Below are 26,585 nucleotides of genomic sequence, written 5' to 3' on the forward strand. Positions count from 1 at the left end.
GAATGTGCCCCTGATGTCAAAATGTGCAGGTATCTAATTAGAAACAGCCCGTGAACGGGGAGCAGTTGTTTCCAAAAAACAGCTCTGTCCTTAAGCACCAGGAGGAAGCTGGCTGTGATTCAGCTATGCTGGAGACACATTGCCCCAGCAGTCCCCATCTGCAGAAGCCTGCGGGGTTGAGAGAAACAGAATGATTTGGCCTCCCCACGACAATAGAAAAAATGTTTCTCCTCTTACCGCATTTGCGCATTCTTCAGAATCCCAGCAGCCAGCTTTATGAGCAGAACAGACATGGATGGCATTGAAAATGGAAATGGATTGCCTTCAAGGTGATCCCGACTTATGGCAACCCTATGAATAGGGTGTTCATGGTATTCAGAAGGGGTTTACCATTGCCTCCCTCTGAGGCTAGTCCTCCCCAGCTGGCTAGGGCCTGCTCAGCTTGCTACAGCTGCACAAGCCAGCCCCTTCCTTGTCCACAACTGCCAGCTGGAGGGCAACTGGGCTTCTTGGGACTCTGCAGCTTGCCCACGGCTGCACAGGTGGCAGGGCGTGTAATCCCTGAGCCACTCCCTGTGCGGGCGATCTTTAGCTGGCCCTTGATGCCCAGGAGACACGAGCGGGGATTTGAACTCGCAGACTCTGGACTCCCAGCCAGGCTCTTGTTAATGCAGGCTCAGCTGCAAGGCTGGGTTGTATAACTGTCCTTTGTGCCTCATCAGAGGGTATTAAATTTAGGCCCACAGCTGGTGACAATGGAGGCATCCAGGCAACCAATGGCATAGTGTCAGAGGTACGCCAGAGGGCATACATGATCAAAGAGATGCGTTGGGTACACAAAGATAGCCACCATCAGTGGGAGCTTTTATTTTCAAATGCTTAATTCATTTCCCCAGTGAAATATTTTCCTGCAGGTTCTTGTTGGGGAGCTAATTTGGTTTCAGAGCTATCACACTGATGTCATATGGTCAGCTCAATGGTCAAACTCTGGTTCCACAGAAGGTTTGGAAGGAGAGGTTGGTGCTTAATCCTTCTTGGAAATCTAACTGCAGCCCACTTCCCTCTGGTCTCAGAAGTATGGCAGGTTAGTTGGGATTACTCCCTGGGGGAATGACAGTACTCTGGCTATAGGGATGGAAAGATGTGGCAATTTTGGCTCTCTCGGTTTCTCATATTTCCAAATCCAGAACTTCACATTTCTGCAGCAAATTGGTGAATGGTTTTTGTTTAAATCATCCTGAAAATTATCCGGCATTTTGGTGTGACTGTCTCCTAAATAAACACATTTTTGTATGCCATTTGGACTCATTTTGCATGCAAATTCCCTAATATAATGCATTTTTGTATGCTATTGTGACTAATGTGTTCATGCGCACTTTCTCCCAATGTATGCATTTTTGTAAACTTTGCTTGGTTGGAGAACTGCATCCCAAAAGTCAGATAAGTGCAAATGTCAAAGGATGACAAATTTGATAAATCCAGCTTTAAATGCAAACTGAATCATTCCCCCATCCTTATCTGACAGACAGGGAAAGATCCTTGAATTGTCAAAGGTATGCCATCAAACCCCAGGCTCTAAATTAGGAAACAAGGTCAGGTTTGCTGGGGAAATATGAAGGACAAGAACAACAAGACAAATGGAAGAAACAAAACGGTTTACTCTCTAAACAATCTAACCTAGACAGTCTGCAAAACAAATCTCAAACTTACATGCAAGGATCAAGAATAAATTCATCCATGAATCTCCAGCTTAAAACAATGGTGGGGAGTCTCCAGATGGCCTAATTGTGGGCACCCTGCTTGGCCCCCAAGACCGTTTTGGTGAAGCCACAGTCACTTGCTCTGCACCTGACAATGTAGATGATGGCACGTTAGAGCAGGCAAAGATATGGCTTCCTGCCGAAAGTGGTTGCAGCTAATGCTGATGTGTTGACTGACAGTGCCTGCAAAGCCCTGAGTCTCTGCAAGCACTGCCATGTTTCTCAGCACTTGCAAAGGCACAGGGCTTTGGCATGGCCCACAGTCAGCTGATCAGTGGTGCTTGCAAAACCCTGTCCCTTATACTGAGTCAGACCATTGGTCCATCTAGTTCAATAACGTCTACGCTGACCAGCAGACACAGTCCCTCCCAGACTTAATCGGAGACACCAGAGATTCATGAAGGATAAGGCCATCCAGATGACCAATGATTTTCTTGCAGTGCTGGGCCCTAGAATGCTAAAGAACGGGCAATAAATTGAAAAAAACAAGCAAGCAAGCAAAGGAAGGGATGGCAGAGTCAACCTCAGTGGTCCCTCTAGGGCCCAGGGACCTCAGCATCTGCCCTTCCATGCCGGGTGCTGGTGCCGAGCCTGGATTCATGGCTTGTGATCCCTGGATCTTGGTTTGTTTCCTAGGTTATGATTCCCGCCTTGTGATTCTTGACTGCAGTGGCGGCTGGTGGCTCCGTGCCAGCGGGGCTGTGGGATCCCTTTTGGGTTTTAGTCTGAATGTTCAAGGAGCTGTCCAAGGTGCTGAACCTATTTTGGGAACAGCTGCCACCGGTTGATTGCTTCCCCCTGATCTCCCGGTAGCTGCCTGTCTCTGATGCCAACTTTCCTCTCTTCAGCCTAGCACATGGTAAGCAGCACACAACCCAAACCCTGAGCATCCCCATCCAAGACAAAAGGCACATGTTTGCCAGTGCCGAGTTATAAAGAACTTCTCCGAAACAGAAGGCTTGTGACATCAACTCTCCAATTAGGAAGGCTTGTACTTAATGTCCTTGGATCTTACCAGCGGTAAAAAGGGTTGCCAGTCTCATTGATTAACACAGCAAATTGTGGGTCATTCTGTCTTGCTGACTCCTTGGCAGCTATTAATTCCGTCTCTTTGTGAATAGGAAGGCAGCCTTAATTAAGAAGCTTCTGTTTGTGGTGTGTGACTCGCCTCATGCTGAGATGAAAGGAAGCACCAGTGGCATCAAGGTGGTGCCAACTGTCCCCTTTTCCTTGCACCTTCATCTGCTTGTTGTATTGCAAGGTGTGAAAGTAACTTCCTAATGAAGCTCAAAGGGTCTGGGAGGATCTTGTTGTTCCTCTTTCGCCCTCTCTTCGAGCCAATTTGGCCAACACAAGGCCTTCATGGGAGCAGATGGATTTGGCCACCGAAGAAATGGAAAGACAGTGTGGTATATTGATTAGAGCAAGGGATAGCTAACCCATGTTCCGTGGGTCATAACTGGCCCCTGAAGGTAATTTATGCGGCTCTAAGACCCCCATCCATTTTGAAATGATTGACCGAGTCCCCTGACGTGATGCTGTGCACCTCTCCCAATTTCCCATTTTTAAAAATAACATAAAATTAGTGTCAGTCTTTTTGGTGTTGGCACCCTGATAATGGAACAGCGTCATCAGTACTTAAGAAAACCCCGGCTAGATCAGGCCAAAGACGCATCTAGTTGCATATCCTGTTCCTACAGTGGCCAACCAGATACCTCTGGGAAGCCCACAGACAGAACCTGAATGCAACAGCACTCTCCTCACCGATGATTCCCAACTATTGGAATTCAGAGCCTCATATGATAATTTCTTTGCAGTCTTTTCATTGCCAGGTAAAGATCAGGTAAATGCTGTCCATAAAGAAAGCAGGCAGGCAGGCAGGCAGGCAGGAGATACCTAAGATCAAATCCCCATTCTGCCACGAAGCTTGCCAGATAACCTTGAGCCAGTCACCATTCCTCAACCTAACCTACCTCACAGGATTGCTGGGAGGATAAAGCGGTGGGTAGAGTGATGTAGGCAGCCCCGAGCTCCTTGCAGGAAAGGTGTAAGTAATAAACGTCACTTTCCCCCCCCCATGCCCTGTGGAAAATCCACTGGACCTCAAGCTTGTAACTATCGAAAGCTGCCAGGGTAGAACTCAGGACTCAGTGAAGTTGTGAGGTAAGCCATCAGAGCGTCAGGCTGAGCATCTCTCGTGGGAAGGAACGCAAAGATGAGGGCCCTCTGGCCCTCCAGCGGTTGTTGGACTCCAACATGGCCAATAGTCAGGGGTGATGGGAGCTGGAATCCAAGAAGATCTAGAAGGCCAGAGGCTCCCCACCTAGAATGACTCTGCGCCCACCCAGCTGCCCATCAGCTCTCCCTGTTGGGAAATGCTATAAAGGTTTCCTCTCCCGGCTGGGAATTTGCATCAGTTGTAACAGCCTTTCCGGGTCCTTGGCTTGCTCCCCGGTTCTCACCCCCTAGCCTGACCCACCCTCCTTGGCTCTAAGCTCCAGCCTGGCTCCCAGCTCCCACTTTGTGGTGGCCGACAGCTCGGCCCTGACACTTGGTAACACCTTGTCATGAGCTACATCTTGTCATGAGCTAGCCAGGGCTGCAACTGGGAGACTTTGGGTTTGTGTACATCTGCCATGTCTGGTGAGCAGGGGTGTAGTTGTCTGGGGTCACGGGGGGAAGGGGGTCACAGACGTGTTACTTTTTTGGGAGTTGAGGCCCAGCCAGGTCCCTATGTATGAGCCACTGAGCATGAAAAGGGAGTGTGTTCACCACTGAGAAGACTCTTCTCAGTAGTGAACACACAGCCTCCTCTTTCATGCTGATTGGCTCATACATAGGGAACTACACTGGAGCCAATCAGAGTGAAAGGAGGTAAGTCAGCCCCTGAGAAGACTTTTCTCAGTGGCTAACACACAGCCTCCCTTTTCATGCTGACTGGTTCCTCAGGACATCTGTTATGATGGAGTATGGACTCAGAGACGACACAGAGAGCAAGAGAGGTGAGGGGAAGTGGGAAAGGGGCATGGCTGTGGGGGGGTATGGCGTGACTGTCATACAGGGACCCTGCACCTCTGAGTAAGTCACTACACTACTGCTGGAGAGCCACTGAACGGTTTATTGCAGCACCTGGCCAGGTCACTGGTGGAGAATCTCTTGCCCAGGGACCAATGGTGGACCCCAAACCCCTCTGCCTGGCCCTTGGAACTCTCCCAAGGCCATACCCCCTCCCCGAGCCATACTCCTCAGTGGCCTAGCTTTGTAGACCAAGTTCTTGGACTCTGATAAATGCCTATGGCGGACAAGGAGACACGAGTGCGTGTTGAAACGATCCTATTGTACAACGGTCAAATTTACACATGCCAGCGGTGGGCAGCGGAAGAGGCCAAAGTGGGCAGAGCAATGAGTGTAAATGTTATCTTTGTAGAGTAGTTCATTCCTACGCACACTCACACATCCCTCTCTGTCCTTGTCGAGGCAAGCAGAAGGTCTTATCAGAGCACAAGTCACATTCCAGCCAGGCAAAAAGACTCGGGGTCTGAAGCAGGCCAGAGGGGGTGTGGCCTAGGAAGAGCTTCAAGGGCAAGGCAGAGAAGCCTGGAAGGCCACATTTGGCCCTCAGGCCTAATGCTCCCCATCCCCGCTGCACAATGTTCCTGCACATCTCCTGAGAGCCGGGTGAGCAGGCCCTTCACCCGCCAACCAACTTTGTGGGAAATGAGTATTTTCCTTGGCGCATTTATTTTGGAAGTCGTAGTTACCTGCGCTAGCGTCTCTTCCGTTTTACAAACTTTTAATACGATCAATGTGCAGAAGCAAGAAAAAATCTAAATATGTGCGAGGGACAGATGAGGTGGCGGCCTTGGCGTTTTTCTTGGCTGTCCCATGAAACACAACAGTCCAAGGCGTTTGACGAGTAGCCTTTAATTTAATTTTTTGTTCAAAAGGAGAGATCTGATCCCTCCGGAATATTGCCATAATGGAAAAGCTCACACGCAAACTGAAATTAAGACAAGGAAATGAGACACCAGATTCTTTCTACTTAGTGTGGCACTTTTTTATTGAACATACTTCGGAAGATACATTTCTCCAATGTCTGTCTGCGGAGGCCTGGCAGATATGGAAACAGTTATAATGATTATAATTGTCTACAGAGAGAAAGCAGAAACTAGTTCCTAAGCAATTAGACTATGCATCAGTTTGGTAATGTCAAGTACAGAGAGACTTTATTTTTATTTCCGTTATTTTTTGTTCTCTTTTGATGTTGCTCAGTTGTATCTGTGTTCTGTTATATTGGTATCTGTTTGAAATGAAGGAAGAGCTCTGTGTTACATAAATATGCCTGTAAAGAAAATAAATAAAGTTTATACAAAAAAAGAGGAGAGATCTGACATGAACAAAATTTGTGTTGCTTTGATTGCCACCTCCAGCACGTTTACAAGTATGTGAGCATAAACAGCTCAATTAAATGAATAGAAAGATGTAAACAAACAAGAGATATTTCTGTTTTTCCTTTGGGAAAAAATATCAATCTCACGCTAACCCTGAATATCAACTGAGATGCAGTGGCTGGCCAAGAACTGTGAGAGGGATGTAGGTTCGAATCCCCTCTCAGCCATGAAGTTTCCTAAGGGGTCTTAACGGGCCACTCACTCGCAGACTTGTACAGAGCTTGGAAAAGTTACTTTTTTGAACTATAACTCCCATCAGCCCAGTCCAGTGGACATGGTGGCTGGGGCTGATGGGCCTTGTAGTTTTAAAAAGTAACTTTTCCAAGCTCTGATGTGTAATGGCCTCTCCAGGGAAACACACCTAGCACCTCGATTGTCAGTGTTTAGGCGCCAGGCTATGACATCCCTGTTAGTTTTTTTAACTTAGATTGTACTGTGATATGGTTTACGTACAGGTTTTGGTCCTCATTATTTAGTGGAGTGGGTTAGGATTTGTCCTTTTTATGATGAAAACCTTCAGAAATGTTTGTTCTATTGTATTTTTATTCTGCGTATCTGGTTCTAAATGACTGATAAGCTGTGTGGTATTTTATGTATTTGTAACAGACAATGCCCAGAGCAATTTAACAACCAATCCCTCTTCCTGTTGGGACCAAAGCACCAACACTTGTAACAACTATCCTGAACCAGTCGGTGGGGCAATAGATGGAAAGGCAACCTGTTCCTTCTTTAAACTTGTTTGTTTTTTCTTAGGCTTTACTTCCTCCCTTCTTGTCCTTTCCTTTGTTAGTCAGATATAGTGTCTGTGAGTGGAGCCTTGTGACTCTGCAACGGCCACATGTATTCCTGTACTCAGAATGAATTTATTTCCCAGTAGTAATAAAACTTTGTTGTTGTTATGTGCCTTCAAGTGGATTACGACTTATGGCGTCCCTATGAATCAGCGACCTCCAAGAGCATCTGTCATGAACCACCCTGTTCAGATCTTGTAAGTTCAGGTCTGTGGCTTCCTTGATGGAGTCCATCCATCTCTTGAGTAATAAAACTTATGTTTCTTTATTCTTTCAACCAACGGTCTTACTAGGTTAGTTATTTGTGCACTCTGCTGCAATATAGACCAAACTCCAATACTTCCCAGGAAACTCTGGGCATTGTAGCTCTTTGAGGAAAAGAGGGGACTCCTAACAACTCTCAGCGCCCTCAGCAAACTACAGTTCCCTGGATTCTTTGGGGGAAGCCGTGCCTGTTTTAAGTGGTATGATACTGCTTGAAATGTATAATGCAGATGGGGTCGAATGCCACTTTTGAGACATTTTTGGTAGAAAGTGATAAGTAAATGCAATCAATCAGTCAGTCAAGTAACAGTGGTAAACCACTCCTCTGAGCTCTTTTTAGGAAAAAAACAAGAGACCAGCTACCAAGGAATACATATCAATAGTATTATTCAACTTAACAGCCTGCAGTGGGAAGACAATGACCTGAGGTGACTTGAGGTATTATGTAGGCCTCATAACCCATAATTGCCCATTGTCATCTTGACTTATTACCAGTGTGCGATAGTGACACAGTTATGAATGCTCCGTTCCCATCTCTCCTTACATAACTGGCCTCCTGCTTGTTCTCTGATGCGATCTTTCAGAAAAGGGAGTTGGGAATGTGAGCTGCAGATGATGTGTGCTGCTAACAGTGGCATATAACTACTTTTTGAGAGCCTTCATCTATATCTAGAATGGAGTAGCTTGTCCAGGGTCTGGTTGCCCAGGTGGAGAAGGGCTTTAGGTCAGTGGTAGAGCATCCACTTTGCATGCAGGAGGTCCCAGGTTCAATCCCTGGCATCACCAGGTAGGGCTGGGAAAGATGCCATGTCTGAAATCCTAGTCAGCTGCTGCCAGTCAGTGTAGACAATACTGAGCTAGATGGACCAATGGTCTAACTCAGCATCAGGCAGCTTCCTATGTTCATTGGCCCCATCTCAAAGAATGGCATTGTTGAGCTCCAAATGGTACAGGAAAGGACAACCAAGATCAGGGCTGGGGCAAGACATAGGCCTCGCCTGTCTGATCCAGTATGGTTCTTCTTGGTTTCATTTTCAGCTGCAATGGTCAGTTTTTAAAAAATAATTATTATAACAACAATAGGGTTCTTCTTCTGTTTTTCTTACGAAACAGTCGTCACGTAAGAAACCCTGGAGTTTCTTGCTGCTTTCCCAACATTTCCCCTATTGTTGTTGAGGTCCATTTGCAGAGCAACCCCAGGCATGAAGTTCAGAAGGCCTTGCAGGAAGATCTCCACCTCGCAAATCTATGGTGTGACCGCACTTGGAATACTGTGTACAGTTCTGGCTGCCTCATCTCAAAAAGGATATTGGAGATCAGGAAGAAGTTTCAGCAAAGGGCAACCAAAATTATCAAAGGGATGGGGCAACTCCCCTATGAGGAAAGGTTGCAACACTTGGGACTTTTTAGTTTAGAGAACAGGCAAGTCAGAGGTGACATGATAGAAGTGTATAAAATGACACATGGCATGGAGAAAGTTGATGGGGAGAAGTTTCTTTCTCTCTCTCATGACACTAGAACTTGTGGACATCCAATGAAGGTGGATGTTCAAGATTCAGGACAGACAAAAGAAAGGACTTCTTCACACAGGACATAGTTAAGCGCTTCCAGAGGAGGCAGTGAGGACCACCAACTTGGATGGCTTTCGAAGAGGTTTAGACAAATTCGTGGAGAACAAGGCTATCAAAGGCTACTAGCCATGATGGCTCTGCTTTGCCCCAATGGTCCCAGAGGCAGCATGCTTCTGAATACCAGTTACTGGAAACTGCAGGATGGGAGAGTGCTCTTGCGCTTAGCCATCTGATTGACCACCATGAGAGCAGGATGCTGGACTAGATGGGCCATTGGTCTGATCCAGCAGGCTCTTCTGACATTCTTACATTGCCTCCATTGTGGACTGAGCAAGTTCCAGCTGTTCAGCCCCACTTCCTTGCTTTCAAGGGCATCAGTTGCCATAGCCCCCAGACAGGAGGCCAAGGGCCACTGGGGAAGATGTATCCCTTCCAGGAAGAACATCATGCAAAAGAGGAGATCCACCACCCACTGAAGGAGATGCTTCAGTGCGTGCTTGCCTCTACCCTCCCCATTCCTTTTTCCTCTTGTGTTTTAGCCTGTGAGCCTACAAGCAGTAGTGTTCAATGAGATTCATTCCCAGTGTGTGTAGGACTTCAGCCTACATCCAAGCATTTTGTTTGTTAGAAGCAGCTGGGAAGATGCCTCTGGGAAGCCAGTCAGTAGGATGTGAATGAAACAGTTAACTGGAGGGAGCTTGTTTTGATTGTGGAGAGAGGGTGGAGAAATCTCCTACACCTTTTCTGAGCTGGTTGCACTACACAGCTCTGGTGAGTTCCTCCAACAGTTTGATTACAATCCCACAAAACCCCAATGGAAGCTGTTGTGTGTTCAGAAAGACTCTCCAATCAAGAATTCACTTCGTGTACCCTAGCTAGTTAAGAGCTGCTTTATTCACCCCAGGGAGTTCATGGTACGTTTGAAATAATATAAAAACAGAGGGGGTGTTATATAACATTTCCCTTTAATATGCAAATACGCAAAGTGGATTTTACAAAGAGCTTTTCACGATTCAATTTAGGTTGGAGGAGATCTCTTTTTTTAAAAAAAAACCAAAATCCACAGGTTCTCTGGTCCTGTTTGTTCTAATTTTGAAAAGAATTGCCTTCGCCCACAAAGATGCCCCTTCGTTTTGTGCCTGAGATGAACGGGTTATGTTAAGAGGCACAGAGAGTGAATATTACAAATTATTAAATCCATTCCCCCCCTTCCTTCCTCCAAAAAGCTCATGATGGCATGTGTCTCCCCACACTTCAGGGTCCTCCCAGCAGCAAATAGTCATCCAAACCTTTTGGCTAAAGAACAGCCAACATTTAACTCAGGTAGAGAAATCCAATTCAGTTGGCATTTATAGGCGAACCTACCAAATCCCATTCCCCACTTTCCGAAACAAGATGTGAACAGAAACACAGGCATCCTTTGAAATTTGCACCTCTCCAAATTTTGCAGTGTGCTTCTCCAGCCAAGCTATTGGCACAAAAAAAGCATATACTAGGGTAAAGTGTGCAAAGAAATGCATATATTTGTGCAAATAAAGTACAAAACTGCTTTATATTAGGGAAAGTTGCTTTGCAAAAAGGTGTGCATTAGAGAAAACGGCACATTAAAATGTGTATAGGAGGAGAAAATTGTGCAAAAATGCTGATGAATATTCATGAGAATTTTTTTTCCAAAAAAAATTGCAAACTGATGTGGCAATGCAGAGAGCTGAATATAAGACTGGAACAATAAGAATCCAAGAGAAAGGAAAGGCCTGCTAGAGGATATGAAAATGAAGGGAACAGAAAGCTTCAACAGAGAATTACATTCCTATCATAGAACTGGAGCAACAATGGAATACATGCAAGTCTGTGCCTTTATTTTCACCTTCTTGGTGGGCCCCACGGCAGGAATGAAGCAGAGCCCTTATGAGGTGCCCCTCCTCCAGGGGTATGGGACATGCTCCAACCACTATACCATACTGCCTCTATCTGCTTCAGTCCTCCCCACTTCAGTTATCAAGCTGGCTGACCTTTGGCCAGTCACTATCTCTCAGGGTTCTTGCCAGGATAAAATCGGCAGGAAAAAGAGAGAGGATTGTGTATGCTGCTATGAGATCCTTGGAGGAAAGGTGGGATTAAAATGCAACAAATAAATACAGTTTCCCAGCAAGGTTTCTTTCTCTTTCTGCTCACATAAATGGACCCTTTGTGCTGGTATCATGGAAAGAAAAGCTGCTCCAGGTAGTGCGATTTGAGCGTCACCAAGATTGGTTCAAGAATTGCTCATAAGACTCCTTTTTGTTGATACCCATAATAGGCCCAAGACCACAGGGGCAGGTGGTGACCTAGAAAGAAAGTAAGGAAAGGCTCAATTGTTACAGGCTTTTTGTTTAGAGACGGTGGGAAGAAACGCTATTATTAAAAGGTTGCATGATAGAGGTTTGCAAAAATACTGGATGGTGTGGGGAGAGAGAGATTTCTCCACATTCAAAACAAGAACTCAGAGTTGCCCAGTGCAACTGACAGGCGTCACATTAGGGATGGCAAGATCTGACAATTTTGGTTCTCTCAGTTTCTCATTTTTCCAGTCTGAAACGCAGTTCTCCACATTTCTGCAGCAATTTGTGATTTTTATAAAAAGAAATCCTCATGAAAATTCTCCAGCATTTTACTGTGAATATCTCCTCATACACATTTTATGTAGGCAGTTTTGTCTAATTTACAGACGGCTGAGTTTCGGTTATCATACTGTTTCAGAAAGTGTGAATTTCATAGATTGATGCAAACTGAATCAACCTCCTCACCCATCCCTGCTCCTAATAAACACGTTTTAGTGATTCACTAGAAAAGACAATCATGTTGGGAGAAACAGCAGGGAGTAGAAAAAGAGGAAGGCCAAACAAGAGATGGATTGATTCCATAGGAAGCCACAGACCTGAACTTACAAGATCTGAACAGGGTGGTTCATGACAGATGCTCTTGGAGGTCGCTGATTCATAGGGTCACTGTAAGTCAAAATCGACTTGAAAACACATAACAACAAAATGCATTTTTGCCTTATTTACACATATTTGCAAAGAAAATTTATTATTATTATTATTATTATTAAACCTATGTACTCACTGTGGGAGGCTGTGTGGATCCAGAATTGGCCTCCACAGTAGCTTATGGAACCACTGTTAAAGACCTTACCCTGGAAGACAATCTTACTTGGCCACGAGTGATCGCCAATGAATGAATGATGATGATTATTAGAGTTTACATTCTGCCCTTCCTCCTGAACTTGCTCAGGGTGGCAAATGTATCAACAAACAACTGAACACCAAGAAAAAGATGACAGTTAAAAACATTCTAAAACACAGTTGCAATTAAAAACATTCTTTCATCAGTGATCTTCAGGTAGCCAGGAACAGTCCCCTTCAACCCTCACAAGCCTGGGTAAACACGATTATAAAACATTTTGTATATTATCTTCACTAATATTTGCACACTTTACATATGTCTATGCATTTGTATACACATTGCTTGGGCTGGAGAACTGCATTGCATAACTCAGAGAATTTTGAAGGATAAGAACATAAGAAGAGCCTGCTAGATCAGGCCAGTGGCCCATCTAGTCCAGCATCCTGTTCCCACAGTGGCCAACCAGGTCCCTGGGAGAAGCCCGCAAGCAGGACCCGAGTGCAAGGACACTCTCCCCTCCTGAGGCTTCTGGCAACTGGTTTTCAGAAGCATGCTGCCTCTGACTAGGGTGGCAGAGCACAGCCATCACGGCTAGTAGCCATTGATAGCCCTGTCCTCCATGACTTTGTCTAATCTTCTTTTAAAGCCATCCAAGCTGGTGGCCATTCCTGTGTTTGTGTTTCAGTTTCCATAGTGTTTTGGAAAGTACAATTTAGGCAGGCTCACCTTTCAATGCAAACCAAATTTCGATTTCTCACTCCTCCCTAGGCCTCATATATGGTTCCCTCCACCTCACCATTTCATTCTCGCAACAACCCTGCGAGGTCGGCTAGTCTCTGAGAATGGGACTGGCCCGAGGCGAGCATCATGGCTGAGTGGGGATTTGAACCTGGGGCTCCTTGCTCTCAGTCGAACGCCCTAACCACTGTGCCGACTCCCTTTTTAGCAACTGCACATACCTAAAAAATAAGGCCACGTCAGGCACCTGCCTGGGTCACTCCTCCAACGGACGGTCCTGTCACCCTATCCCGCTTGCTTTGCCAGCAGGTCAGCTCATCTGCCAGCAACCTCAGCATGCACTCTGCAGAAACTTCAGCATGGTAGGGAAGAAAGGTCAGCTCCCTGTACCAGTCACCAGCTACCAACCACCCAGCTTTGGACCTCTGCCTGTGTACAGTGCAAAGTCCAGGCCTGCCAGTCACCGGCTGGAATGAATTAGCCGGCCTCTTCGACCACCCAGAACTTCCAACATCCCAAGACTGAACAATCCTGCAAAGGTCTGTGTCAGAATTCTAATATTTTTCCTTTCCCCCCCCTTTGTTGGGGGCCACCTTAGGTACAATTTATCTAAATGTCCCCATTTCCCAGCCCCTCTTTTCTGCCCCTCATCCCTGCTAAACCACTGTCTCGCTTTTGCCCAGAGTTTGGCCGTTTGGTGATGCCTTGTGGAAATGTTGTTAGTGGGAGTTGCTCGAGTTGTCGTTCTTTGGGCTTTCAGCTCTCCTTCCTGGTGTCCCTAGAACAGGGCTTGTCAACATGGCACCCACGGGCACAATGACACCATTGTGGTTTCTCCTGGTGCCTATGATGCTTCTCAGCACCACGACCACCCCTCCTACAAAAACGCACTCTATGATGAGAAATTGCTTGCCAAAAATGCGTACACTGGGCAAAACCGCATGGAGAATTTTCATGGCGATTAAAAAAAAATTCACGAAGCTCAGCAGAAATGTGGAGAACTGAATTCAAGATTGGAAAAATGAGGAACTGAAATAACAAAAACGGCCAGATCTTTCCATCCCTACAGCAAGCCTTTTGTAATGCCAGGCACACCTGTCGAAAAGGTGAGACTGGCTGGGGCAGGTGCCTGGGGAGGGTACCCTGGGTGGCAAAGCAGCTGCGGATCCTGTGTTTAGGATTGCTCCATATTTTACAGCACAATCCTAACCATGCCTACTCAGAAAGAATCCAATCGAACTTACTCCCAGGTAAGGATTGCAGCCTCGCACTTTTTTTGACAAGCACGTGTTTGCTGCTGCACTTAACGGAGGAACAGGGCTTGTACTCCGCGTTGCACGTCACGTATGAAGCTGCCTTTGAACCTTTTCAGCACACGGGTACGGAGGCTGACTTGAAACTGACAGGTTTGTAGCCGAGCATTTCAGCTGTTTTGCCCCATTCCCGAAGAAGGCTATTTAGCGCCAGGCGCCAGCCTCGCATTGCCTTCTGGGCTTTGTAGTTCGCCTCTGGGCAGCAGTTGCCAGGAAAGCCAAAAGATGGGGGAGCAACTACATTTCCCAGTATGCTTTGCGCGACTTTCGAAGTGATGCGTAATCAGGAAGCTGGGCTCGCTCTTTGCAAATTGCATTGCATCAGTGGAGTAAGGGGGGGTCGATATAAAATCCCTCCTCTTTTCTATGCTTGGGGGTAGCTCTGTAAGAATTATAAAGTGCTAAAATTAGGTATTAAGCTGAACATTTCAATGTTTCTCCTGCTGTCTTCTTTGGATTGCTGTGAAGGACTGAATAATGTGGATTATAGCAAGGTATATATGTGTGTGTGTGTGTGTGTGTGTTTGGAAAAGAGATTTCTCCTGAAGTAGAGGTGGATTTGGGGAAACAGACCCCTGCAGATACAACCAGCAGCGCTTAGCAGAAGCGGCAAGCACATCTTCTTTATTCTCTTAAATTTAAACAGAAGTAGAGGAAACTTAGAGGAAGTTGTGCGTTCATTGGGTTTTCATGTGTGCTTTTAATAAGCAAATCGAATTCCTCTCTGCAGAGATGCCAGCTAGAGTCTGACATCAGGCCTACAGAAGCTGCCTTAAAGTGAGCCGGAGCAATGGCCCATGTAGCTCAGGATTGTCTACACCGAATTGACAGCCGTTCACCAGGTCCCAGACAGCGGACATTCCTAGCCCTATCTGGATAAACCACCGATTGAATCTGAGGGTCTTCTGCATGCAGAGCTAGTGCTCTTGCCCTGAGCCACCGCCCTTTCCATTTCTTCCAGCTGCCCCTCTTTTGTTGCAACATCCTGTAGTTTTCCCTCTCCTCATATTTCCCTCTCCTCATATTTCCCATACCTCACATACTGGTGTTACATTCAACAGTTATCTTTGCAGGAAACACAGCATTTTACTCCTCCTTTCCTGGCAAGCCTCTCTGAGGTTATCTTGACCCAGGGAATGTATGCTTTTCAAGTAAAACCACTCAGGGCATGCCAAACTCATCTCCTGTCGGGTGTCAAAGTTCTCTGCCAGGACAAAACAGTGAACCCTCTGCAAAGTTACGTTTGAAAAGCAGTGTTTGTCTGTCGTCTTTGCTGAAAGTTGGTGGTTGAATATCTGCAGGCACTTCCAGGCAACCTTTTTATTCATCTTGGTTTGTTTGCAGGGAGGCTAGATGATGTTGCACCAAAGCAAATGTTATCTCACCGTTTCCAGTGCCTTTTTCCGTGGCTTTCCTTAGTGCGAAAGTCTGAACTTTTGGGGAAGCAGGTTGGTTGCGCAAGACCTCCCAACCAACTATAATTGTGCACGGGATTGAATCCCACCCCAAAATAGTCACTGTCTGGAAATGCCTTTGAAGTTTCTTTTAAGGACGGAGCTGAACTCACCACAATCTGTTGAAATTTATTAAAAATCAGCCAAGTTCACAGAGTACCTGTACTCCTACTACTGACCTTGCCCCATACTCTGACCTTCATCTTCTGCTGTTTAAACGTTTTTAAAAAATGCCTGGCTGATTTTTAATTAATTTAAGAAATTTTGGCTGGAAGCCTATGATAATGTGGGGCATGCTCAGGAAGAACCAACTGTCAGAGTTCTAAAAGCCTCACAGCTGCTGAGCTTAGCTAATCAGGGGCCCCACCCACACCAGACTTTGATTTCACGTGAGACAGTCATGGCTTCCCTCAGAGAATCCTGGGAAGTGTAGTTTGTGAAGGGTGCTGAGGAGACTCCTGTTCCACTGACAGAGCTCCAGTGGCCAGACTGGTTTAACAGTCAGCCACTCTGATTGAAGTCTGAGGGGAACAGGGCGTCTCCTAGCAACTCTCAGCACGCTTCACTAGCTACACTTCCCAGGATTCTTTGAGAGAAGCCGTGACTGCCCAAAGTGAAATAAAGGCCTGGTGCGGCTGTGGCGAGGGACAGCTTTGGTTCAAATTTGGGCGGGAGGCTACATGTATCTGCTGAAGAATAAAAAGGTGAGGAAAACGCTGAAAAGCAATGATACTGTTCACAATGTTTTCCTTTTGCTCTTTGCTATCTTTTTGGCGCATTTTGAAGACTTTTCCTCTTTCAACAAGCCTTTTAAGTTGAGACCTTATCCCAGTTCGCATCTGTGTTGGAATTGTTTTTAAGATGTTATTAAATATGATTTTTTAAAATAAATTAACCAATTGTTTTTAACATGTTTTTAAAGATATTTTGTTTTTATGACTTTTTAAAGATGCTTTGTTTTTATGAAGTTTTATAGATGTTTTTAGTGTTTTGAAATTTCTTTGCTGCCCTGGGCGCCTTCTGTGTTAGAATTGCTTTTAATATGTTTTCTTTAATTATGTTTTTAACCCTTTTTTTTTAAAAAAAAAGATGTTTTTAAAGCTTTAAATTTTTTTTTTAAAGTTCTGTTTTAATGTATTTTAAGGTCTTTTTATGATGTTTTAAAGTGTTTAAAGAGGCACATGTTACCAAATTCTTGCAAGCTACACAGCAAGTGGATTGGACTGTGAAAGACCAACCCAAATTGTGTTTGCATTCTGACAAATATGTAGGGCAGTACGATATCTCAGAGAGGAGGTCAGGTCTCCTGCTCCCCTGGTACATTCACTATAGCTGCCCAATTTCCCTGCTTTTTAAAGTTTGATAGAACTATCTGTGGGCTATAGTTATGTATGTTCTTAAACCGCAAGGTTTTTTGCCTATTAGTGAATATGCTCTGGGTTTTAGTCAGAACTTTCAAGAAGCACCTTAGACAGCTCCTTGAAAGGTTGGATTGAAACCTGGAGTGGATTCCAGAGCCCCGCTGACATGGACCCAACCACTGTTGGAGACCTCCAGCCCCCTTAACATGTATTTCAAGCTTTTACAGTCTGCCTTTTCATGGGTGGCCTTGTAGAATAAAAAACAGCAGCAGGAAATGGCAACATCTAAGCAGAGTTTGTTCCAAAGGCCTGATATTCTACAGTCACCGTGGCTGCACTCTATTTGTGCTCCTCCAGAATCAAAGAGGTGTAGCTAGAAGGGCTAGTTTTCTTTCTCTCATCGGTTTGGTTGTAGGTTATCACTGAAGAAACATACTGCCGGAATAGACTATGCAAGGCAGAAATTGCCGGCCTGTTGCGTGTTCTTACACAACGAGAATCCTGGGGAAGGGCTTTGTATCTTGGAAGGTGGGATACCAATAATAGCAATAAATAAATAAATAGGACCTCTTGCTTAGGGGGAAAGGGCCATAGCTCAGTGGTAGAGCATCTGCTTTGCACGCAGAAGGTCCCAGGTTCAATCCCCAGCAGCTCCACATAGGGTTGGGAGTGACTCCTCCCTGAAACCTTGGAGGGCTACTGCCCGTCAGTGCATACAGTACTGAGTTAGATTGACCAATGGTCTGACGTGGTATAAGGCAACTTTTTAGATGCTCCTTACACACAATAATTAATAAATATGGCTAAAGTGGGTAAGCCACGTTTTGCATTCCAGATGTTCAGACAAACCGTGGTTTGTGCCATTTCCCTTTGTGCCCCCCCAACAAATCCTCAGATGCTGTCCCAAACAGCAGCCTCCAATGGCAGGGCAGTATCCCAAACCATGGTTTTGCCTGACTGTCTAGAATGCCAATGATAGTTTGGAATCTAAGGTATGGTTTGCACAAACCATGGGTTTGATGTTTCAGCCGAACCACTCAGCTCTTGCTGGGTGCCACGCATGGGTGTCCCAACTAACTTTTGCTGCCTCTTCCAGATTGATCTCTCTGCCATGTCGCTACTCCGTGATTACGTGGATGTGACGGACCCCAGCTTTGTGATGGCTGTCCTCTGCATCGCCTTTAACCCACTTTTCTGGAATCTGGTATGTCCAGCCTGTTCTGCCAACTCATCACCTGGAGTTTTATTTTTAGGTTTTGTGACTGTTGGAGGCAGTTACCATGGTTTGGCCTAGTTCTGCACCAGCGTTTCACCTCTTAGCAACTTTGATCAGCGGGTGACAGCTCTGCTTTGTTTCCTCTTCCAGTGCCTGGATGTCCTTGCTTCTTTAATCTTTCTTTGATTTCTCCCCTTTTATTGTTTTGAGCAAGCATGGAAGCCACAGTCAATTGCTTTTAGTCTCCTACACTTGCAAAGAGTGGGCATGGAGATTAAAAAGTCCACTGATTGAAAAATGATGAGCTCAGGAAAGTGCTGGCTAATCACACAGTTTGTGAGCACTGTAGAGATAACCATAAATGGTGTGTCTCAGACCAACAGATCTTAAGACTGCCTCTTTCCCATGTTAATTAAGATCTCCTGACCCAGCCCTTGTCATGTTCTGTGTCCACAATCCTCTGTCTAGCTCAGAGGCAGATCTTAGGGAAAGGAGACATCACCTAAGGAGCCATCACTCCTTGCTGCTGGACCATCCAGACCAGAAGATGTGGCCTTACATTATTCCTTCAGTTTGAAGGACAGCCCACAACACGTCATCCCTCACCACTTCCAGACTATAGGAGTCAGCAGTTACAGAATAGGGCAATGGGCCTTTGAACGAGCAAACACCTCTTCAGATAGGGTGGGGCTGCCAACCTGCGTTCAGTAGATCTTGGAAGGCTTCAGCATGCTGCTGAGGCAACAAGTCTTCCTCAGTGAGTCCTAGGAATAAGGGGCTGCTGTGAGCTCTCCAGGGTGCTGACAAAATGCTTTTTTTGCTCTGCCTTGCATTGTGCTACCCTGGTTAGGATCTGGCAGCTCCTACCAGATGTGACTAGACCATCCAATGTGCCTTGAGTCTGGTCTTTGGGGTGTCTTGTCAGTGAGTGTCCTGGTGCCAACCCAGCTCCTCCAGAAGACAAGAAGATATTCCTGCTCCATTTGCCTGTCCAAACTAAATTCTTGAGGTCCATATTGGACACCCCATGCTGTGTCCCCAACACCATCTTGCGTCTTGAAGCTGGGCTCCTCTTGATAGAGTCCCGCATATGGATGAACAAGATTAATTATTGGTTGAAAATGGTGTTTTTACCAGTGGGATTGGCCCCTCCGATATTGACTGATGTCTTTCAGTCGAAATGGAAAAAAACCTTAAACACGAAACTTTTAAGTTGAGGATTCTCCCTCTCTGCTATTCTTCCGCTAGGCCTCTCTAAAGCTAAAACGGTAATTCTCCAGAGAATCTCTGACATTGATTTTCAAAGTCATCTCTCCCTAGCTGCTCCTTATCCCGGTTTTAGATTTAACATAGGGGCTTTCACACCCGCACATAATTTGGCCACCCTGCCTACCCCTAGACTTAGAAAAGCGTTTACGTTGGCCAAGTTTAATGTTTTACCATCGGCACTTTTGGATGGCAGGTACCAAAAAATTCCGTTTGCTGAGCGTGTATGCCCTTGTGATGCAGGAGTAGTAGAGTCTGTGGGCCATGTTTTACTCTATTGTGTTTTTTATCGTGACCTTCGACTCGTGCTAATTACCCCGATTTTACAAAAAATCCCGGGCAGGGACGAGGCATTTTATGTCAAATACCTTTTAGCCGACCAAATTCCCCATGTCTCTGCCAAGGTTGCTAGCTTTTGTGCTGCGGCCATTACATACCGAAGAGCTCATACAGGCATGAGAAGTGGTTTTTAAATAGAGCTTGTTTTAGAATTGTTAATGTTGTATTGTATTGATATTTTGATGTTCTGATGTTTTGCATTTGTATGCTGGTCTTCGACCGTTATAAATTTCATTCATTCATTTGCCTTTTGTTGTTTGAAGTCAAATCGGCAGCAGCTAGGATGCAGGGCCTTCACTGCAGTTGCCCCAAGATTCTAGAATGAGCTTGCATTGGAAGTTGGGAGTAACTTCTCCCTTATAGCCTTCCGAAAGAGCTACAAGACCCAACTGATCTTTGGTTGCTCTTGATGGCTAATCTGTTGGAGGAGCTGTCCTGAATTGTTAGCTTATTTGTTTTTTGTTAGGTGGTGGATTATTTGTTTGTTACTGCTTTTATTGTCCCATGCACCTGATGTCCACCAGTTGTTGCTGGGCTACAGATCCCACCATCCTTGATCACAGGCCATGTTGGCTGGGGCTGAGGGGGTTAGAGTCCGCCATCATCTGGAGGGCACCACTTTGGGGAAGGCTGGCCTAATGCTGCGGATACCCAGCTCTATTTCTCTGTAACATTTGAATCAGGAGAGGCTGAGCAAACCCTGGACCAGTGCCTGGACTTGGTGGTGGGCTGGAAGAGGGCCAATAAACTGCGTCTGAATCCTAGCAAGATGGAGGTGCTGCGGGTTGGTGGTACCTGAGTTCATATAATTGGTCAGTTGCCTGCTTTGGATGGGGTCGTACTCCCTCTGAAAGAGCAGGTCCGTAGTCTGGGGGGTGCTCCTGGATCCATCTTTGTTGCTAGAGGCCCAGGTGACCTCAGTGGCTAGCAGTGCCTTTTACCAGCTTCGGCTGGTAAGACAGCTGCGGCCGTTTCTGGACCAGGATAGCCGGACCACTGTTGTCCATGCACTGGTAACCTCCAGGTTGGTTTAGTGTAATGCGCTCTATGTGGGGCTGCCCTTGAGGTTGATCAGCTGGTGCAATGTGTGGCGGCGCAACTGCTCACTGGAGCAGGGTATCACCAACATGTTACCCCAATGCTGAAAGAATTGTACTGGCTGCCCATTAACTACCAAGTTCAAGGTTCTTGTTTTGGTGTACAAAGCCCTATACAACTTAGGACCAGGATACCTGAAAGATCGTCTTACCCCTTATATACCCAGTCGATCACTGTGCTATGCAGGTGAGGGCCTCCTGCAGATACCATCTTATCAGGAGGTCCAGTCCGCACAACATAGGAAGCGGACCTTTAGTGTAGTGGCACCTACTCTTTGGAATTCCCTCCCCTTAAATATTAGACAGGCTAATCTGCTATCTTTATGGTGCCTGCTGAAGACCTTCCTCTTTCAACAAGCCTTTTAAGCAGAGACCTTATCCCAGTCTGTGTCTGTGTTGGAATTACTTTTTGAGATGTTTTTAAAGCTTTTTTTTTAAAAAAATATGTTTTTAAGGATGCTCTGTTTTAATATCTTTTAAAGTCTTTTGTTTTTAAGATGTTTTAGAGTGTTTTTTTGTTTGTTTGCTGGTCTGGACTCTTTCCAGGATGAAGGGCGGAAGTAAATTTAACAAATAAAATAAATAATGATAAATATGTTTTATGTGCAATTATGACTATTTCTGCTCATATTTTACTGCAAACTGTGTTGAGCCTAAAGAAGGCAGTATATTATTATGTTAAATAAACTCTAGATCTGACATAGCAGGATGTTAAGAGTGTGCAAGAACTAATCTTTTTTAAAGCATACTTTGTATAAAACTGTCAGTTTTTGTCCTCATCAACCATGGGGGAGGGAGCCTTATGCCACTTGGTAAAACGTATGTTGATGTCAGGTCAGCCGTTCCATTTTCTAGTCTGGCTGAAAGTTGTAATATGGGCATAGGGAACCTTGGCACTCCAGATGCTGTTGGACTCCACTCCCATCAGCCCCGGTTAGCATGGCCAGTGGTCAGGGATTCTGGGAATTGTAGTCCAGCAGTATCTGGATGGCCACAGGTTATCCACCCTTGTTGTAAGGGGTTGACACGGAGCAGGAGCTGTTCAGCATCTGAAAGCAAATTGGATGGATGGAGGCTTTCAGGACCCTGGAGAGCTCCCCTGGATGTTAGATGTTGATCTGACAAGGTCAAAAGCTCAACTGACACTTTATATCTTGTGGGCTGATGCTGTCAGGAGTCTGACTTGTTCAGGTGACAGTTGTTAGGAGTTTAGAGTGCTATGTTGGCTTGGTGCCACTCACTTTGGCACTATTAAAGCACAACCTAAGAAGAGCTCTGATGGATCAGACCAAGGCTTCATCTAGTCCAGCATCCCATTTACAGTGGCCAATCCAATGCCCCCGGAAAGCCCACAAGCAGGGCTGGAAGACTATAGCCCTCCCTACTGTTGCTCTCCAGCAACTGATGTTTGGGGGTACTTTGCCTTTGAACATGGAGGTTCCATGTAGCTATTATGGCTGGTACGCAGTGTTAGACCTCTGTTAATTGGTCTGCTACCGTTTAAGGACACTGGCTACAGCTGCCAATATACTGCATGCAAGGGTCATCTTGGATAGTTTTTATTCATTTATTTTTAAACAAACCCACAGCAGCTGCATTCCGAGACCTCAGGTACAGGTGTTTTGCATCAGCGATGATCTAAATCTTTTAGATTTGATGATGCCAGAGGCTGAACCTGGGACTCTCTGCATGCAAAGCACATGCTCTGTCCCTGAGCTTCGATGCCTCCCCTTCATGTTAAGAAACCTAGAAGCCAGTTTTGACATTAAGTGGCGTATAAATAAATAAAAATATACACTGTCCAAGAGCAGTAAAGACACTGTCACAAATTGGGAGAGTTTCCTGTTAGGGATGTGCAACACAAATCTCTCTCTCCCCCATTTAAAACGTGCTAGCCACAGGTACACAGGAACCTGCCTTATTTGGAGGCCATCTAGTCCACACTGACTGGCAGCAGCTCCTAGAGGCTTTAGATGGGGAGTCTTTCCTAACCCTACCTGGGGATGCTGGGGATTGAACCCGAGACCTTCTGCATGCAAAGCTGATGCTCTGCCACTGAGCTACGGCCCTTCCCCTTAAGCCACACTCCTCAACCAGTCCTCTGGAAACCGTTCCGTTTTTGCTAGTCTTAAAATTCCACAGACATTTTGCTCATGCAGGAACTTTAACATCACCCCTGAAGTTTCACCTTGTGTGACCATTGATGGCCATTCAAACTGTTAGTCGTAGGGATGTCCAATGGAGGCTGGTGCATTAGGGCAAGTGGGGTACCACCCCACCAACCTCAGCCACCCCCCACCTGCCTGCCTTCATACTTCCAACCAATCAGAGGATGGCTCTGCCTGTCATTGGCTCTGGCTTCACCTACTGTTGGTCTCCCTAACTTCCTCCCTACCAGTCCCAGTGGACACCAGCCACCCCTGGGGACAAAAGAACCTAAGATCAGGCCAATGGCCCATCTAGTCCAGCATCCTGTTCTCACAATGGCCAACCAGATGCCCATGGGAAGCTCACAAGCCAGACCCGAGTGGAACAGCACTCTCCCCACCTGTGGTTTGCAGCAACTGGTGTTCAGAAGCATCCTGTCTCTGACAATGGAGGGGCAGATTTAGCAGCAGCAGCAAGATGACTAACAGGAAGCGAGGAGCCTTTTACTCACTAATTTTCTGCAGCCCCTCTAGCCTCATTGGCAGGCCATCAACAGGTACAAATAAATAATGGAATAGGGGCAGGAGAAGCCACCCACGATGCCGCGATATTAGATAAATTATCTGCCGTCAAAAAAAAAAAAGAGAGAAAAGCATTGGCAACAGTCATCGGAACAAAGGGAGGGAAATAGCAATTGCTGAGAAAAATATTGAAGCTAGATAAACAGGCCTTCAAGCGTTGCAGTCAGATGACTTCTGTGAATGGGCAATATTGAACTCGGAGGATACGGGTGGTGGTTGCTGAGCTTTGTTTGCCGAGTCTAAAGGAGACGGAAGTGCCCTTCTATGGGGAGGGGCTGAAGCTCAGTGGTGGGTGCATGGCTTTGAATGGAGAAGGTCCCAGGTTCATCTCCATTTATAGCAGGCATGGGGAAGCCGCGGCCCTCCAGATGTTGCAGGACTCCAGCCCCCATCATCTCCGACCATTGGACAGCTGTCTGGGGCTGATGTGAGTTGGAGTCCAACAACATTTGAGGGGCCATACCTTCTCCATCCCCGAGTTAAAAGGATCTTGGGTTGGTGGCCTGAAGGAAGACCCCTGTGTGGGACCACAGAGAGCCACTGCCGGCTGGAGGAGGTGGGTCTAGACTAGATGGCCCACAGCTGAACCAGGGGGTGAGGAGCCATTTGTGTTTGCTGCTAGCTCATCCTCTTCTGGGTCATCTGCTGGTGGGCCATTGTTTACAGATGGAGTCTCTCCCTAAACAGACCCTGGATGATGGAGCCTTTCGCCAGCTCCATGGTGGAGTATCTGTTTTGCATTCTGAAGGTCCCAGCTTCAGTCCTCAGCATCTCCTGTTCAAAAAGGTTCACGCAACCTGCAGTGAGCAAGACGCTTCTCTTCCTGAGAACCCGTAGAGCAGGGATGGGGAATCTTCTTGGTCCAGTGGACCAGAACTTTATCTCCCACTCTAGGCCCGCAGGTGGGTGGTGCCATCCACTTGTTGATCATCTTGATGAGTGTTAGGTGGGAAGTGCTGCTCACCTGTCAAAGTTGACCTTCAGGTGTTGCCAGCATGTTCTTCACAGGGAACACACTGGCAAAGCAACGCTCAACAGGATTGAACCCTGCCCATTAGCTGACACCACCCATTGATCTCAGCTGATCTACAGGGGGATGTGGCTTCGGGAAAATGGCCTCCCGGGCCAACATGGACCTCCCCCCCGGCGGACCAAGTTTGGCCCACAGGCTGGAGGTTTCCCACCTCTGACTCAGTCAGGGTAGACCAGACTTCTCCAACCCGGCACCTTCCAGATGTTGTTGGACTCCTGTCATCCTTGCTGTTGCAGCTGATGGGAGTTGTAGTACAAAACAAGTGGAGGGCACCAGGTTGCAGAAGGCTGGGATAGACGATACCGGCCTAGGTGGACACAGTTTTGACTTGGTAAAAGGCCATTTCCTGAGTTCCTGTCGGGGGTGGGACATGACATGGAAAGCGAAATTGGGAGAGAGAAAAGGAGTAAGATGCATATGACTCTGGACTGGAAGAGGAAAAGGAGGTTGAAATTCACATCCCAATCAGAAATACTCAGCCGTACTCAATTGCCTGCAGGATGCAGAGTCATTTGGGGAGATGTTCTTCAAGCCCTTTTTGATGTTGATGTCTAAGTGCTCCTGCTAACATTCCAGGGAGTCATTGCCCCCTGATCACATAGCAAGCTAAAAAGGAGTATTGAGCATTTCTTTTTTCCTGCCCTATAATTCAAAAATTTTAAAGTAAAAGTTGATTTTTTTTAAATGACATTTACAGAGGAGGGGAGGCGTTTGAAGCTGTATGGGAGAGGGGCAGCGGCGGCAGTGACTTTTTCCCCCTGGCATTGATCATTGCCGCTGTGTCACCCCCTCAGCTGCAAAGCGACCAAGGTTTTAAGTAGGCTAACTCGTAACTCTGACACCTGGTGATGATGGACAAAAGCTGCTAAATATAGTTTTCTAGTGACTCGACATGTCTGGCTTATTCACAAAGGCACCACAAACTGGGTCATCCACCTTGAGAAGTTTGATGCATCCATGGAGAGATGGGTCTCCTCAGTTTTAGGGCTGAGTGAAAATGACCCCATCCCACCCCACGTTTGCAGCCCAAGTTGTAGACAGAAAATCTGTGGCGGGGGGGCAATACAGTCCTGTTTTGGGTGAGCAGCGCTGGTCATTTTTTTCCTTCTTAAGTATCTCTTGGCAGTTCTCAGCTTGTGACGTGCATGTTCCCCACCCCAGAATGCCATAATTCAACAGGACATTGGTGGCTGTTATCAAAAAATGGGCACCTGCCTAAAATGTACCTGTGTTTTTTTTAAAAAACAAAACAAATAATATTGTATTGAATTTTTAGGGTTTTTCTTGGTTTTGTTTATGTCGATCCAAATAACGTGCAAAAAAGCAAAGTACGACGAAGTAAAATAAAACCAGAATGGAGGGGGGGAAGGGGAAGACGGGTGGGGAGAAGTGGGTCAATGTTCATAGATTTTGCTGAATTTCAGTTTAGAGCAGTGTTGTAAAATACCTAGACCAGCCTTTCCCAACTAGTGGGCCACCAGATGTTGTTGGACCACAAGTCCCATCAGCCTCAGCCAGCATTGCCAATGGTCAGGAAAGATGGGAATTGTGGTCCAACAACATCTGGTGGCCCACTAGTTGGGAAATGCTGACCTAGACTATATGTTCAGCTGTAGGGATACAGTTCAGTATAGACTTGCCATAGGACTCGGCAAGCGTGTGATTTCTGTTGTCTATGATACATAGCTAGTTCATATAAGGCCCATCTACTCCAGCGTCCAGTTCTTGCAGTGGCCAACCAGATGTCTATGGGAAGCCCTAACAGAGGACCTGAGTGCATGAGCACTCTCCCCACCTGAGAGGCCCAACAGCTCGCATTCAGAAGTGTGCTGCCTCCATCAGTGGGAGTAGAACATAGCCATCAAAACTAATAACCTTTGATAGCCTTATCCTGTACAAATTTGTCTAAATCCCCTTTGAAGCTATCGAAGCTGGTGGCCATCGCTGTGGGAGAGAATGCCATCGTTTAATGATGCACTATGTGGAAAAAGTCCTTTCTTTTGTCAGTCCTACATCTTCCAACATTCAATCCCACCG

The 26,585-nt window shown here is 46.2% G+C and overlaps 1 protein-coding gene across 7 annotated transcripts in view; it reads left to right on the forward strand.

The window, feature by feature from the left end:
• Positions 1-13,092: 13,092 nt before the first annotated feature.
• PEMT (phosphatidylethanolamine N-methyltransferase) overlaps positions 13,093-26,585 on the forward strand; it is a 98,726-nt gene continuing 85,233 nt past the window's right edge. For 4 of the 7 annotated variants that reach the window (XM_061599754.1, XM_061599757.1, XM_061599759.1 and 1 more), the window contains exons 1-2: positions 14,321-14,547; positions 17,965-18,072. In XM_061599754.1, the coding sequence (XP_061455738.1) occupies positions 14,485-14,547; positions 17,965-18,072 (171 nt within the window). In that variant the 5' untranslated portion in view covers positions 14,321-14,484. Of the gene's footprint in view, positions 13,280-13,938; positions 13,991-14,320; positions 14,548-15,940; positions 16,212-17,964; positions 18,073-26,585 lie in introns of those variants that run through there. The other 3 variants (XM_061599755.1, XM_061599758.1, XM_061599756.1) reach the window with 3 other exon arrangements.

This window comes from Rhineura floridana, chromosome 17 (assembly GCF_030035675.1).
Source record: "Rhineura floridana isolate rRhiFlo1 chromosome 17, rRhiFlo1.hap2, whole genome shotgun sequence".
NCBI lineage: Eukaryota > Metazoa > Chordata > Lepidosauria > Squamata > Rhineuridae > Rhineura > Rhineura floridana.